At 45.2% G+C, this 17,087-nt stretch overlaps 1 protein-coding gene across 3 annotated transcripts in view; it reads left to right on the forward strand.

The window, feature by feature from the left end:
* The window catches only part of HK2 (hexokinase 2), a 65,681-nt gene extending 49,946 nt beyond the window's left edge, over positions 1-15,735 (forward strand). For 2 of the 3 annotated variants that reach the window (XM_027827808.3, XM_043536242.1), the window contains 4 exons: positions 1,939-2,122; positions 4,019-4,174; positions 8,060-8,293; positions 9,726-15,735. In XM_027827808.3, coding sequence (XP_027683609.2) covers positions 1,939-2,122; positions 4,019-4,174; positions 8,060-8,293; positions 9,726-9,870 — 719 coding nt within the window. In that variant the 3' untranslated portion in view covers positions 9,871-15,735. The remainder of the gene's footprint in view (positions 1-1,938; positions 2,123-4,018; positions 4,175-8,059; positions 8,294-9,725) is intronic. The other variant, XR_006287523.1, reaches the window with a different exon arrangement.
* The last annotated feature ends 1,352 nt before the right edge of the window (positions 15,736-17,087 follow it).

The following is a 17,087-nucleotide window of genomic DNA, read 5'->3' on the forward strand; positions in this document are numbered from 1 at the left end:
AACCAGTTTATTTGAGCATGAGCTTTCGTGAGCTACAGCTCACTTCATCGGATGCATAGCATATCATGGAACTGCAGAAGACATTATATACACACAGAGACCATGAAACAAAACTTCCTCCCACCCCACTCCCCCGCTGGCAACAGCTTATCTAAAGTGATCATCAAGTAGAGCCATTTCCAGCACAAATCCAGGTTTTCTCACCCCTCCCCCCCCCCCAACACACACACATACAAACTCACTCTCCTGCTGGCAACAGCCCATCCCCTTTGAAACCCCTCTTTATAATGCGCATGATAATCAAGGTGGGTCACCTCCAGCACTAATCCAGGTTTTCTCCCCCCCCCCCACACACACCCCCCTTTTCCAAAACCACACACACAAACTCATTCTCCTGCTGGCAACAGCTTACAATGTGCACAGCAATAATCCAAGTTTAACCAGAACGTCTTGGGGGGGGGGGGGTTTGCAGGAAAAAAACAAGGGGAGACAGACAGGGTAGCCTGTCTCCCCTTGTTTTTTTCCTGCAAAACCCCCCCCAAGACGTTCTGGTTAAACTTGGATTATTGCTGTGCACATTGTAAGATGAGCTGTTGCCAGCAGGAGAATGAGTTTGTGTGTGTGGTTTTTGGAAAGGGGGGGGGTGTGGGGGGGGGGGGGGGGGAGAAAACCTGGATTAGTGCTGGAGGTGACCCACCTGGATTATCATGCGCATTATAAAGAGGGGTTTCAAAGGGGGATGGGCTGTTGCCAGCAGGAGAGTGAGTTTGTATGTGTGTGTTGGGGGAGGGGGGGGGAGGGTGAGAAACCTGGATTTGTGCTGGAAATGGCTCTACTTGATGATCACTTTAGATAAGCTGTTGCCAGCGGGGGAGTGGGGTGGGAGGAAGTTTTGTTTCATGGTCTCTGTGTGTATATAATGTCTTCTGCAGCTTCCACGATATGCTATGCATCCGATGAAGTGAGCTGTAGCTCACGAAAGCTCATGCTCAAATAAACTGGTTAGTCTCTAAGGTGCCACAAGTACTCCTTTTCTTTTTACGAATACAGACTAACACGGCTGTTACTCTGAAATCTTTCGATGTCAACCTTTTTTTTCAGTTTATGGACGATATAAAATCAGTGTAGAAAAGAAAAACCAAAATGTTCTGTTCCAAAAATGTCAAAAGGGAAATTGCATCAGAGGGGTAGCTGTGTTAGTCTGGATCTGTAAAAGCGGCAGAGTCCTGTGGCACCTTACAGACTAACAGACGCATTGGAGATTAAGCTTTCGTGGGTGAATACGCACTTCGTCAGATGCATGCAAGGGAAAACTGTTTCCATTTTGACAGGGTTTCAGAGTAACAGCCATGTTAGTCTGTATTCACAAAAAGAAAAGGAGTACTTGTGGCACCTCTCTAAGGTGCCACAAGTACTCCTTTTCTTTTTGTTTCCATTTTCTCCTCGGCAAAATTTTGTTGTCGAAAACGACATGGTCCCATGGAAAATTTAGATTCTGCCCAAGTGACTTTCAGCAAGCTTTAGCACTGGGGTGCAGAACCTACGGCCCGCGGGCTGGATCGGCCCACTGCTTAATTCCGTCCAGCCTGCGGCAAGTCTCGGCGCCTCCCTGTGGGATTGGTGCCACGAACACCGGCTCGCCCCATTGAAGGGGGGGAAGCCCGAGCCTCTGTGCCCGCCCTGGGTGGGTGAGCTGAACGTTTTATATTTCTGTCTAAAAAACCCCACTAATTTTAAGTTGCTTTTTACTTGCGTGTGGCCAGCGACTGACAGCATCTGAGATAGTTCTCTCCCCAGTCTCCCTTAACTATCAGTAGTAGTATAGCTCTTATCTCCCCCCTCCCCCCCCTTTTTTTTTTTTTTGCTTTCCCTTCCATCCCCCTCAAAGCAAGTGATGTTTTGGGAGCCTCTAGACCTTTCTGTGCTCTTCTGCCGCAGGCACGGGCAGCAACGCCTGCTACATGGAGGAGATGAGGAACGTGGAGCTGGTGGAGGGTGAAGAGGGCAGAATGTGCATTAACATGGAGTGGGGGGCGTTCGGGGACAACGGCTGCTTGGATGACTTCCGGACAGAGTTTGATGTGGCGGTGGACGAACTTTCTCTCAATGCTGGGAAACAAAGGTGTGTGTGTGCGCGCGTGCGCGGAGCTTTGAAGACTGCCGTGCTTTCCACGCTCTCTTGGAGAACACATGGCATTCAGGGATCTCTCTAGCACATCCTGGGCTGCAGGCCAGGGACTAGGATTTGTCCCATTAGCTTCATGACATGGTACCTGAGCATCACGAAGATTCCTCCCCGTTTTTCTGACCATCGCCTCGGCAGAATTTAAAATGAACTGAGGCTAGAACTTGGGATGGGAATTTGGACGCTTACGAAAAAGTCAGGTAGTTGAGTGCGAAGGGCCTGACCCTGTTCTCACTGACACTAGGGGGCTGGACCAAGCCCTGTGAGCATCATCTTTCTTTTTCATCTCTCTGTGCCTCTGTTTTTCCCCCACAGCATGCGGGGGGATCATGCTACAACTTGACAGGGATGGTGTCAGGTTTAACTCACTGGGCCCGATACTCCTCTCGCTCTCCCCCTGGTGCGAATCAGGAGTAACTCTGCTGAAGTGTGTGGTGTTTACACTGATGTGCACCCTTGTTAAGTGGCAGGGAAATCCAGCCCATTGTTTTCTGATCGTTGGAAAGAAGGTGCTGTGAGAGACGCAAAGTATTTAAAGGGCAGCCTAGAATTCCTCTACAAACCCCATCCTAGAGCCAGATGGTTCTCACCCCACTGCAGCTGAGCTAAGGCAGGGGGGAGTATTATCTTCATTGTACAGGTGGGGAACTGAGGCACTGGGGGGAAGATTCAGTGACTTGCCTGAGATCACACAGGGAATCGGTGGCAGAGCTGGGCGTGGAACCAAAATCTCCAGAGTCCCAGTCCTTTGCCTTACCCCCAGCCTGTCCTTCCTACCCCATGCTCAGCTGCGCCTTTTCAACTCTGTTAGGGGGCTTATTCCTTCACCCACTTACTTCCCTGGTCCTTCTCGCATGAACAGAGAGCAACAATACCCGAAGTCCAAAGGTGCAAACAATTCGATGTTTATTGGGGTGAACTTCCAGCAAGCATGATTCCAGTTTCCTTCCTTAGTATCCTCCTTCCCAGCTCTGACACCACAGAGCCTTACACCTGTGTCCCTGTTCCCATTCCTGCCATTAGCCAAACATGATTCCAATTGCCCCACCCCTATTCCGTGTTCCCATTTCCCCCTTTAGCAAAACATGATTCCATTTCCTTACCCCCATTCCCTGTTCCCATTTCCCCCACCCACACACCCACCCACTCACTTCCTGATTGACTGCAGGCTATATAGTAAAACTTGAGTTCTGCTTTGCTATACCTTAACCAATCATTTTCCTGAAATTTAACTGACCAATCCTAACATATTGTAACATGATTATGTAACCAATTATATCCCACCACCTTAATTAGTTTACACCCAGCAAAATCAATTGTACAGCAGACAGGAACAATCACAGAACCAGACGGAGATTATACAGACAAACATAGCAAAGTGGGAACAATAATGACAAAACAATACAGAAGTGAGGATTTCACATCCCAGCTATTGATAAGTGAGTTCTTGCCAGACAGGATGCTATCAGACTAAGTTTCCTTTTACATTTTCTAGGCACTTCCCTTTCTCTGGAGGTGACAGGCATTATCAGGACAGGATTGTATTCCTAACAGCCCAATAGCACCTTATTTCAATGTGACTAGTTTGGAATGTGAGGATGTGACCGGTCGCTTCCCAGCTTATGGCTGCCTCTGTTGCTTAGCCAAAGGCCTTAGCCTAAGCACAGGGCCTCAGACTGTCACAGTAAGAGAAGGACCTTACACCAGCAGACAGTGATTTTGGTTCTTTCTTTTATACCTCTCTAACTAGCCAAGTGATAAGCATACACCTAAATTCTTAGAGTACAGGCCTTTACCGACAGGCCTGAATATCTATATCCTAACAAACTCCAGGTTTGAAAAAATGATCAGCGGGATGTACCTGGGCGAGATTGTCCGAAACATCCTCATCGACTTCACCAAGCGGGGGCTGCTGTTCCGGGGGCGGATCTCCGAAAGGCTGAAGACCAGGGGGATATTCGAGACGAAGTTCCTGTCTCAAATTGAGAGGTGAGATTCCAGACACAGAACGGAGGGGTTGGAAAGAAAGGGAAGGTGGATGAACGAAGACACTTGCTCCTTTCCTACAGATGGGATGTAATCGAGTTGGGGAAAGTATATCCAATGAAATTTAGCAAGGTCTTGAGTACAGCTGGAGGGGAGTGGGGAGAGGAATAGATTTTTTTTGGTTCCATATTTTATTCCAAAATATTGGATAAAAAATAGTTTTCATGTTTAACCATAATTGATATATGTAATTTTTTTTTACATTTTTGGCAAATGGAAATATTGCTATGGGGTTCATTGACGGAAGTGTCATTTGACCTGAAACTGAGCAATTTGTTTTGATTTAGCCTTTTTGTACCATTTTGGAGTTTTTAATAGAATTAAAGGACATGTTGAAACAAAACACTGATATTTTTCAGATTTTTTTTTTTTTAAATTGAAATGATTGGCGAAATGTTTTGGTGTTGCCAAATCTGTATTTTTTTTTTCCCCTCCCCCCATGTCAGACAAAACATTTTGCCCAGTTGTGGTTTTCAGCATTCAGCAGCTTGCTGGATTCTAGCCCCCACTTATCCCACTCGGTCCCTTGCAGGGTCTGCTTCTTGCAGAACAATGTCATGCCCCAGGTTTTCATGCTGCATTACAACCAGTCCCCCGCACAGCGGTGACTGTTAATCCCTATTTGTTTGTAATATCACTGACCCAATGTTTTCTTCCTGAAATACTTTCCTTCTTGCACACACACGCTACAGTTTGTTGTGTGGTTACTCGCGGATGCTGCCTTGCACGCCCTGCTCGGCTGCAGTGTTGATCTTTAACTGTTGCCGTTTTTAAAAAATGTCATCCATTAAAGCATTGGGGGAACGTGGGGAGGGGTAGGAAGAGGCTCTGATTCCTGATTGACTCTCAGGATAAAACACAAGAAATTCCAAAAGTCCCAAAAATCTGCCACGCAAGCAGCAATCAGGAGCCTCTAATGTTGTTCTAAGGAAGTCAGTGGAATTTCATCCGAGTCATATTAGATCCAGAAACCTTCCAAATTCTTAGATGTACATATGAGTTCCATGTAAATAACTAGGTAGAATCCCAGGGCTCTGGCTGTGACAGTGTCAAAGTTGTGGGTGTTTTGGGTGGTGGAGGAAGAACCAAAGCAGTGACTGCAGAGTTCTCTCTATTCCCTCTGCACTAGATATTAACAAGCTATTGTTAACTGTAGGAGCAACTTCTGCACTCATAATCAGGGGCTTTATGAAGCAATCACCACTCTGATTATGATGTAAACTTAGTGCACGCTCGTGAGAGCTGCTGAGTGGAAAAACAGGGATTTTCAAAGGTACCAAAGGGATTTAGGTACCCAGATCTCATTAAAATCCAGTGAGAGTGGGAGCGTCTAATTTCCTTAGACCCCTTTGGAACTCCCACTGTACGTGAAATGCTGCCCCGTTACTACCCAACAGATCTGCCTCCTGGGTATTCAGTCAGCTCTGCTGAGCTGAGTGACAAATAGAAGCAGTAAGTTTGAAAGGCACTTTAAGTGACTTAGGTGCTCTTGAAAATGAGGCTGGCTCCTAAGTCACTTAGGCATTGCAACACTGACTGGAGCATCACCGAAATACCTTTTCAAAAACTAAATGAGGCAAGGCAGGTGAGGTCCTGTCTTTTGTTGGACCAACTTGAATGGGCGGAAGGGACAAGCTTTTGAACTTCACAGAGCTCTTCCTCAGGTCTGGAATCATAAAATATCAGGGTTGGAAGGGACTTCAGGAGGTCATCTAGTCCAACCCCCTGCTCAAAACAGGACCAATCCCCAACTAAATCATCCCAGCCAGGGCTTTGTCAAGCCTGACTTTAAAAACCTCAAAGGTTTTTCCCACCACCTCCCTAGGTAACCCATTCCAGTGCTTCACCACCTTCCTAGTGAAAAAGTTTTTCCTAATATCCAACCTAAACTTCCCACACTGCAACTTGAGACCATTACTCCTTGTTCTGTCATCTGCTACCACTGAGAACAGTCTAGATCCATCCTCTTTGGAACCCCCTTTCAGGTAGTTGAAAGCAGCTATCAAATCCCCCCTCATTCTTCTCTTCCGCAGACTAAACAATCCCAGTTCCCTCAGCCTCTCCTCAAGTCATGTGTTCCAGTCCCCTAATCATTTTTGTTGCCCTCCGCTGGACGCTTTCCAATTTTTTCACATCCTTCTTGTAGTGTGGGGCCCAAAACTGGACACAGTACTCCAGATGAGGCCTCACCGATGTCGAATAGAGGGGAACGATCACGTCCCTTGATCTGCTGGTGTTATACCAATAAAATAAAAACCAGCAGGATCTTATTAAAGGGGAAAAGGCAAAATGCCACATTTATTATGAATACAGAAAGAATCCTAGTAAGCAGTTAGTTATAGCTATAACATTCCATTCAATTTCATATTTATTCACACATTCATTCGTACAAACACACACACACAGGTTCTGCAAGGTTGTTATCATAGTTACCAGCCTTAGAGTTGCTCATGCCAAGCCACTGGCCAGGTGGCCTGGACATGAGGAGGGAGCAGGGCCTTGTCAGATGGTCATCTGATGCTCCTCGAAGTTGGTTTGCAGAATCAGACCCCAAAGTTCTCACTTTCTAGAGTCCATTTTTATAGGAATTTCTTCCTATGCCAGTCTATGGGAATTGCTTCATCATGCTGTTGCTGAATCAGTCAGCAGATAGCACATTCCTGATGGCTCCGTGCTGCTAGATGTTATCTTGTTCTTTGGTTCTCCCATTCTTGAGGCTGTTGGGTGGATTCCAGTCTGCCCTCCGGGGGGGCCCTCTGATTGTTTCCACTTGACGCCTTCTTCAGCCGATGGACACTGGATTCTTAGGCTGGCACCTCCCTGATCATTCAGTTATTATCCACACCAAGCATCCATCCACATACATCCTCTATCTCTATTTTAATCACAATTGTTAACAAAGCAAGATGAATACAACAAAAGGGCGGGGAGTCTCTGGGTGCTGTTTCTGTTGTTACAAAGAATTGCTTTGAGAACAGACTCTGTCTTAGAACGTACTAACACAGTTATCAGCTTGCAAGTTTCACACACAGAGGGAGAGAAACAGTACCAAAAACCAAGAGACCTCTTAATTAGTAATACCCTGGAATTTAAACTATGGGGAATCAAACTCATTTGTGATTTTAATACAGAACTTCTTTAATATGATCCAACACTGGCAATGCCTCTACTTACACAGCCCAAAATGCCGTTATCCTTCTTGGCAACAAGGGCACACTGTTGACTCATATCCAGCTTCTCGTCCACTGTAACCCCTAGGTCCTTCTCTGCAGAACTGCTGCCTAGCCACTCGGTCCCTACTCTGCACTTGTCCTTGTTGAATCTCATCAGATTTCTTTTGGCCCAATCGCCTAATTTGTCTAGATCCCTCTGTATCCTATCCCTACCCTCCAGCGTATAGTAACCAGAGGTGGTAACCAGAGTGTCCAAGCTAAACACAAGGTGGGACAGATTGTTAAGCGTCAGGCTTTAAAAATCTAGACCTTGTTGCTTTTCACTCTCTTAGCCCCTCGGAGCCAGCTCAGCTGCAGGAGAGCGAGTTGGAAAAATCTCTTCTTCCTTGTGCATCATCAACAGGATTCTTTGCCGAGTTTCGATCACTTACGCCCAGGGCAAGCGGTGGGGCTGCACCAAAGGCAGAACCTGGCCCGCAGAAGCTTTTATGACAGGTCATGCTGCACGAGAAGGAATGAATTGAGGTCATTCTTTAGATTAGAATTATACTTCCAAAGGCATCCTGAGTTCAGACTGTCCCTGCATTCTGATGTTGACAGCTGGCTTTCTTTAAGTTTCTAATGCCTCTATCCTGCCCTGTCTGCCTTCCTCCAGCGATTGCCTTGCTCTGCTCCAGGTCCGCTCCATCCTCCAGCACCTGGGCCTGGAGAGCACGTGTGATGACAGCATCATTGTGAAGGAGGTGTGCACCGTGGTAGCTCGGCGTGCTGCTCAGCTCTGTGGTGCTGGCATGGCAGCTGTGGTGGATAAAATCCGGGAGAACCGCAAGCTGGACTTCCTTAAGGTCACAGTTGGTGTGGACGGGACACTCTACAAACTGCACCCTCAGTAAGTTACCCTGTGTGAGAGTCCCCGGAGGTCAGAGATTGTTCCAAGGGCACGTTAGCAGCCAGATACCACAGTCACAAGCAGGCTACAATGGCAGATATAAGAACCAGGGCTGGTTGAAAACTTTTCATCCATCTTTTTTTTTGGATAATCCAAAAATATTCATATCGTTCGGTATTTTTTTTTTTTCCCCCATGGAAACCAAACATTTGTTTCACGTTGAAATGAAAAAAATGTTCACTTTTGGGGTATTGGTTTTCCCCCCTTTCTCTTTCCCAAGGGATTGAAAAAAGGGCGAATGAAAGGGGAAAAATTTGTGTCGAAACAAATTATTTTATTGAGTTGAAAAAATTGTAAAAGTCTGTGCAAAACTGAGATTTTTGTTTCTAAATCTTTTGCCAAAATCTGTGACCATTTCTCAACCAGCCCTAAAACAGTGGGATGAAATTAATAGGCCAAATGTGGGGGGAGGAAGGAGTTCTGATCCATTAGATGATGGAATATGTTCTGCAAGGAAGGGGTGGAAGCACCCATGTCTTGGTCACTTAGTAAAGGGCTGGGAGACATACTTTAGAGACCAGGAGACATGCTTTAAAGACTGTATCCAGCTGGTCTTGAATGTCCATGACTGCCATTCGTTTGTGAATAGCCGTGTTGCTGTGTCTGCATTTTCACTGCTAAGTGAGTCAGTGCAAGGCTGAAGAAGCATTCTTCCCTCTGCCCCGGGATGGCTTGTGCAGTGCATTATGGTCTAGACCAGCTTTGAGGATGCCATTTTGGGCAGTTCAGCTTTTCGAAAGTCAGGGACGAAAGCCGCTTTACGCCCTTGGGTCCATCATGCTGGAGACTCAATGAGCTGAACCCTGCCTCCTCAGCTACCAACCCAGGGGAAGTGGTAGAAGGGGCATGGAGGTCAGTGAAACTGCTGCTATATGGACCCGCGAGGTTGTTCTTATTCACAAAGAGTAGGTACCAACTGCTATAGCCCTGAGGCTGTACTAGTGGCATGAAATGGCTCTCTGCTGGACTGGGAGGTGTTGTTCCTCACCGCGTCCCAGAGCATCTCCCTAGTCCACAGCCTGACTGCTCAGGTCCAAGTTCGTACTGTTGGATGGTGCATAATGTAACCCACCTCAATACAGAGTGGGCCTCTGTTTCCATCGATTGGCTGGCCCACCTAGAGAGGTTTATGGGTGCCTTACTCCTTTAGCTCAAGCAGTAGAGACCATGCGGTTAGATGCAGAGGGCTCAGGTTCATTCCCCACAGATGGTGCATCCAGATGGTCATTGTGGGAGTGCTGGGGGGAAACTCTTTTTTCTTCTGACCATCCTCTTAGCCAAGATTAAAATGAACTGAGGCCAAACCCTAGGGTCGAGATGGGGAGCATCAGAGATAGATATACTCATTCCTGTCCTCCTCCACCCGCTGCAGCTTCTCCTCAGTCATGCACGAAACGGTGAGACAGCTGACCCCGAAGTGCGAAGTGACCTTCCTCCAATCAGAAGATGGCAGCGGCAAGGGGGCGGCACTCATCACGGCGGTGGCGTGCCGGATCCGGGAGGCCGGGCAGCGATAAGAGGGGCCTTTCGGAAGGCTTGGATTTAACAGAGCAAACCAGCGGCCCCCTTCCCACCCTCCAACACACACACCTTCTCCTGCTCCTCAAGCTCCTAAGACTCTTCGCTTTGCTTGTTCTATCGAGATACCACCACTGAGACCGGAGATGCCATGTGTTCGAAGTTATTTTCTTAGGAGGTCTATTGCATGCCATAAAACTACCTATCAAGTAAAGCTAAAAGTGTCATCGGGGCATGTAGCTACTTTTCCAGTCAAAGCCCTCTTTGTTTCACCGCAGCCTATTTAAAATACTAAACCTCCCTCCCCAGCCGCAATGGCGTTTGTTCTTTAGCAGTAGAAGGATAATGCCGGAGCAATTAAGACACTGCATTGTCACTTTGGTAGTAAACAACACCTATTTGTATATGTCCAAGTCTTAACATCAGCACACTAGAAAGCAAAACCTCGTTTAAGATTGGGTTAAAGACCTCCACTAGTCTTTTACCCTGATCAAGGCTGTGTTATTTCCATGAAAGTCATGGTAATGCTCTTAAAAGCACAGGGCGCAGCGTTTAAACCAGTGCGTTTGAATCTGCGCCGAAGGATACAAAGTGTCCGTACGGAGTGATGAGTAATATTAAAGTACCTGCTGGATCAAGTTAAAGGTGTTTCTTTAATTCGACCAGCAGAGCATGTGCCTGGAAATACTTGGGGACTCAGGGTGTAGTCCCATTTCCCAGCTTCTCTCCTTTTAATATAGTAGTTGGCCAGTACAGCCATTGGCGGCCCCTACTGGCGCATGCGTGCGTAGAAAAAAAACATTGCTGAAATGAATCGTTTCTCTTCCACAACCGTTCAAACACTGTGCCCTCAATTGATGTGGTGAGTTTGGTTTTATTTTTGTCTGTGAACTAGCTCCCTATCTTTATTCGTAAAAACCCCATAGGTCACGTCTGGATTTATGCACTGTATTTATGTTTCGAGAGATCTTACGTCTTTTATGTATATAGTCACGAACGGGGGATTGTTATGGACTAGTTTTAATGTGGTTTGAGAGACTAGTGCAGAACGCTCTTTTATTATTATTTAAAATAACTGTCTGGGTAGCAGGGTGGAAGGACTGAAATTTCTGAGGACCGATGTACGGGAGGGGTGCAGTCGTTTCAGGTCTTGTATTATCAGGGGAAATGGAAGTATGAAGGCCATGTATTTAGTGCACTAAAAGAAATAGCAGCAACCAGGGAACAAATTAATTAGTTAGTTCTGACTCATGAGTAATCATTGCTCATGGGAGCAAGCCCCCATTGAGGCAAGCACGGTCCTAATTCTGCTTACACTGAAGTCAGTGACAAAATTCCCCTTGACTTTAGCAGTGCAGGAGCAGGTCCTTGGTTTACTCACTGGTATAAACCAGGATTAGGCTCTAGCTGTTTCTAATCTAAAGGGTTAAACATTTTATTCTGCAAATATGTTATTCTTCGCCTCCAGCTCCCATTGAAAGCAACTGGAGTTTTACCATTGACTTCAACACAAGTTGGGAATCAGGCCGGAATTTCTTACAAGATTCAGTTCCAGTCCTGCAAACACGCACGGTGTTTTGCTTGAAGCATGTGAGTAACCCACTGCCGTTGATGGCTGCACTAACCTGCTTAAAGTTAAACACGTGTGTGGGGGTGCAGGAGCTTGGGTCACTAGTGGCAAAGAAATAAAGGTAATTTTGTCACCCAAAATTTCAAAATCTTTCTGGTTTTCCAAACTGGCATCCCCAAAGCTAACAGCAGGCTTGCTGTGTGGAGCAGAACTCTCCCCACCACTTTGCCTTTTATGATAAAGAGTTAATAATTTTGCCAACAGAAACCTGTGCAGACGAACTCAATTCTCCAATTTCTTGTTTCCAAAACCAGCAAATTCACACACACACAATTGTGCGAGGGTGGGTGAGGAATTGCATAAACTTTTTTATAAATATTTAACACGAGGTAACACACGTCTGGTGATATACACATAAAAACCTCAAACTGACCGTCCGTTTGGAGGGATATAGAATTGTGTGTATTTTTTTTGTTTGTTTGTTTTTTTTGTATATTTTTATACTGCTTGGGGTAACTTCTTTACCAAAAGAATCTCTATATAGGGTGTCCATTCCAATAGCACCATTTTAAAGCACACCACAGGTGTCTCTTGGCATTTTAAATACTTGTATTTTTTTATAAGCCACACGATTACAGTATAAAAGAAATGGAAAAATCAAAATTGATGTGTACAGAAATAATGTAAGAGAATCATCCAGTTTAGAAACTTTAGATGAATTTAAATAAATTATCTTTAAAAAAAAAAAAAAAAAAAAAAAAAAAAACAGAAAACCATCTCATCCAACACCAAGCAGTTGTGTGTGATTCTTTTACTGGGATTACTAGTATTTGCCTACTGATCAAGGCATTTTTTGCTTTGATTATATCTACTGTACAGTGGAGAGGGTTACAATTGGGGATATATTTATAAACTTGAAGACAAGGGATTATCCAGCGGTTGTACACTGTATTTCACCAGTAGTGAATGAGTTCACTTTTAACATAGATGCTTTCTTTGCAATCAATGACATAGGGGGGCCAAGACAACCCCTTTTTGTAGCTGATTCAGGGTCTGGTTCAGCAAAGCACTTGGGTATGTGACTTAAGGTTAAGGGCATGTTTAAGTGCTCTGCTGATTCAGGGGCTTGGCAATGCTGGCTGCCCCCTTTCCTTGCAGTACAGTGGGTTACGACTGTGCGAATGGTTTAATTCTCACCTGAGGAGTTGCATTGACGCGAGTGGATCAGCTTGCATGAATAAGGGGTTGCAAGATGGAACCAGCCCCTGGGCATGGTCCTTCACCCCTTGCTTATGGGCCCATCCCAATGCCCACTGAAGTGAATGGGAGTCCTTTCACTGATTCCTAATGGGCTTTGCAGTGCTCGGCCCTGAAGTGCCCCCTGAACTCGGTGCATGGGAGCAATCTCATGATGTCTATGGGACTACTCATGCACTTTGAGCTAAGCAGGTGCTAGTGTTTTTCTGGATGTGGGCCTTGGGGAGTAGTCGCACTGGAGTCAATGGCACTTAATTGGGTGAGCAAGGAAAGCTACATTAAGTCCTCTGAATGAGGGACAGATCCAGAATTGCTGAGCACCCGCAATTCCCATTGACTTTGGGAGTGGAAGGCTTCTCGGCATGTTTTAGGTGGTGCTCAGCACCAAATACCTGTTCTCTTGCAAATGGAACAGGCATAATGGCAGCAGGATAAGTTACCAGGACTCTCTTTGAGCTTTCTTGTCTTGACAAGTGTGTATTTATGTGACTGGTGGGATTTCTCCCCAGCGTAGGCTCAATGAGATCTGCAAAGAGGTGGGCGCTCTTGAGTGCAAAAGGAAAGCCTTTCCATGTGGGAAGTATTGTTTTAAAATCTCTGTGCTACCAAGTTGTGAGAGCCAGATCCAAACTTTCTCAAAGTTCAGAGGGAATTCCCATCTGAGTTTTTGGTTTGCCCAGTTACAGAGCAATGGGCTAGTTGCGAAGGTTGTCTCCGAGCTTCCCCACAATTTGGATCTGGGGTGGATAGTTCAGGACCCATCTGCCTGTTGTACCTCCTTGTACAGCTTCTTAGGGATGCACTGGGTACACTTGAATTAAGCTGCAGCAGATCATCTCCAGACCATGTATGTCTTCGGCATATGGCTCAGTTGTGTCTATGCGGAATATTTCCTCTGTTCGCTTTAAGAGTACAGTTTGTGCACCTTTCTGTATCGAAAGAGAAAGCATCAGTACACCTACATAGAAAGCTGCTACTGTCTTACCATTCCTTCCAGCTTAGGAGCTAGGAGAACTATATTAAGAATTTATAGCTGATGGCAGGTTGTGAATGCAGCTTTTTCAGGGGGACGTTGTTCTTGGTTCAGAAGTTGGCCGATGTGAAATGGAACTGAGACACGTGACAAAGCAGGATTGTAACTTCTAAACAAGAAATTACAAAGGGATGTTATATTAATGTGTATCAGAATGAGAAAGGAAGATCAGATCATGTACACGGGCGTTGATTCTCAACGCTGCTCTGTCTTTCCTCCACTAAGAAAATGTTGCCACACGTTTCAGGATGGCTTATTTTTTGTTCCCATTAAGATGCATTTTCTTTGTTCTCTTTGATGTAAGGTTTATTTCTTCTCCAGAAAGGCAGGGATTCATCTTTCAGCAAGCCGGCACTTATTTTTCTCCCCGATGTTAGCTGCCAGGGGTAAGAGAGAGAGAACCATTCTTTCTACCTTACAAATTATTCACTTGGCTGTTACCTTGGGTGGAATTTTTATTGGACAAACTATGCAATATTGTGCATGGTAGGAAGAACCTTAACATGCAGATCTCAGAGCAGAATGGGCTAGACCAGGTGCAAATTATAGTGAAATCTGCCTTTAAGCAACACGCACGATCTAATAAGTCTCTAAATTGCAGTAGAATATTTCAGAGGCAACATAGTCCAGTGGATAATAGGACTCAGAAAACCTGGGTTCTAGTCCCGGCTCTGCCACTGATTCTCTGCATAAGCTTTCCTCAGAGGTATTGAATACCTCCACAACCCCAATTGAACTCAGCTGGCTTTGTGGATGTTCAGTCCCACTAAAAATTAGGGCCTTTTTAAAAAAAAAAAAATCAAAAAATCTCTGTGCCTCGGTTTCCCCATCTGTAAAATGGGGATAATAATGCATATTCTTTGTGCAAAGCACTTTGAGATCTACGAGAGGAGAATGCTATGAAAGAGATAAGAATTATTATTCCTTATCGTTTTAAAGCCGTCATTAAAGATGGAGCGTTACTTTCTGGAGGTGACCTTGTGTTGCAAGATTCATAGTATATTTCAGGTTTCAGAGTAACAGCCGTGTTAGTCTGTATTTGCAAAAAGAAAAGGAGTACTTGTGGCACCTTAGAGACTAACCAATTTATTTGAGCATAAGCTTTCGTGAGCTACAGCTCACTTCATCGGATGCATACTGTGGAAAATACAGAGGATGTTTGTTTTTATACACACAAATCATGAAAAAATGGGTGTTTATCACTACAAAAGGTTTTCTCTCCCCCCACCCCACTCTCCTGCTGGTAATAGCTTATGTAAAGTGCTCACTCTCCTTACAATGTGTATGATAATCAAGGTGGGCCATTTCCAGCACAAATCCAGGTTTTCTCCCCCGCCCCCAAACAAACCCACTCTCCTGTTGGTAATAGCTTATCTAAAGTGATCACTCTCCTTACAATGTGTATGTTAATCAAGGTGGGCCATTACCAGCAGGAGAGTGGGGTGGGGGGAGAGAAAACCTTTTGTAGTCATAAAAACCCATTTTTTCATGATTTGTGTGTATAAAAACAAACATCTTGTGTATTTTCCACAGTATGCATCCGATGAAGTGAGCTGTAGCTCACGAAAGCTTATGCTCAAATAAATTGGTTAGTCTCTAAGGTGCCACAAGTACTCCAAGTATATTTCAGATAGAGAGAGGTGATTTCACAGACTTCCTGTAAAATGTGAGCTAGTCCCAGAGACAGTCTGGACTCTTTATTGGCCTGAAACAAAGAAAAGTGCATCTTAACGAGGTCTTCGGAACGGGCTCCTTAAGGGGCAGGAGGAGATTTGATTTAAAGCCAAAGATCGTTCAGCTATTAGCAGAAATGATTGACTGTAGATTTCAGCTGTTCTGTTGTTTTTGTGTTTACAATATTTATTTTTAGTAATTTACTGCCGTACATAGGATTCCTTATTTTTGTACTTTTCATACCGTTTTTCTTAGTATGGTATTGTACTTCCGGCTTCCCCATGGCATGATGATTATTCCGACAAATAAAAATTGTTCCCCAAGGCACAACTTTATCTGGTTGGGCTTGTGTGGTTCTTTTCAAATAATTTCAGAACATCTTAATCTCATCTCGCAAAGAGATCCACGCGGACAGAACCTTAATTAAGGCCCAGCACAATGGGGCCCTGATCTTGACTGGGGCCTCTGGTGCTATTGGGTAATACAATACGTTTGACATCCGCAATAGCAGCGAAGTGAAATCCGATGATCTGAAAATGGCAGTGGTCTTGTTGAGAGTGTTTACGCTTTTATGAAGAGTGCTTTAGAGAAGGGATTTTAGGGTTAAGGGCCCTTCCCCATCATTTAAGGGCTAAGAAACGGCCAGTTTCTTTGAGTAATGCCAAAAGTCCTCCAACAAAATGCGGCAAGTGAAGACCTGATATTCCGGCTATATCTAAGGAGGAAAAAATAAGCAGCAAAGAAAAACCCTTTAAAAGCTCCCAGAATGACAACTATTCAGCCTTATATGTGTCATAGCCAAGCTCCAAAAGGCCCAGATCCAACTTTCTTTCCTTGCACATCCCCTTTAGTTGAACATCGCAATCCCCTGAAATGCAGGTGTGCGTTGTTCTTGGCTGTTTTATCGATGGGGAACCAGAGACCCCGCTGGTGTGAGCCATGCCCTTGGTCACCCAGCATGCCATGGGCAGAGCAAGGGATAGAATCCACCATTCCTGACGTCAAGCCAAGCATACAGCCCTCTGCAGGGACTTAGTAAAATGAGGAGCATGGTGTCTTGTACCCCTCTTGGGAGCCATTTCGTCTGACCTGTCATTGCCTTGAAGTCTGCAGTGTTGAGCTTTGCTGGGCCTAGCCTAGTTTGGCCTGGAAGGAAACGGAAAAGGGCTGGCCTTTTAAATTGCCAAGTTCAACAAGACCTAATTAATGTTCATTTGGGGCCAAAGAGCCACCCTTGAAGGGAAAGAGAGAATAAGACCTGAGAGTGTGTCTGAATACACAGGACGTATGTGTTAACTATACTGCTTCAGCGAAAGCAGGGAACGATACCGGTACAGTAAAGTCCCGTAAGCCAGGCTGACACTACAGATCTATGTCGGTGTACCTGTGTTGCTCAGGGGTGTGAAAAATCCACATCCCTGAGCGATCTAGTGACACCGACCTTCCCCTCCATGTCAACGGAAGAGCTTCTCCCATCGATATAGCGACTGCCTCTTGGGGACGTGGGTTAAGTGTCTTCACTTAAGTGCTCCAGTTGCATTGGTACTGCTGTGTTTTAAGTGTCAACTTGCCCTTCGTGTGGATGCAGTTCTACCAGCATACAGGTGTTTATACTAGCATTGCTTATTCTTGTACAGGAAGGGGAATAATCTAGCCTGCTATTAAGGTAGAAACACACACAC

The sequence above is a fragment of the Chelonia mydas genome, chromosome 26 (assembly GCF_015237465.2).
Source record: "Chelonia mydas isolate rCheMyd1 chromosome 26, rCheMyd1.pri.v2, whole genome shotgun sequence".
Taxonomy (NCBI): Eukaryota; Metazoa; Chordata; order Testudines; family Cheloniidae; genus Chelonia; species Chelonia mydas.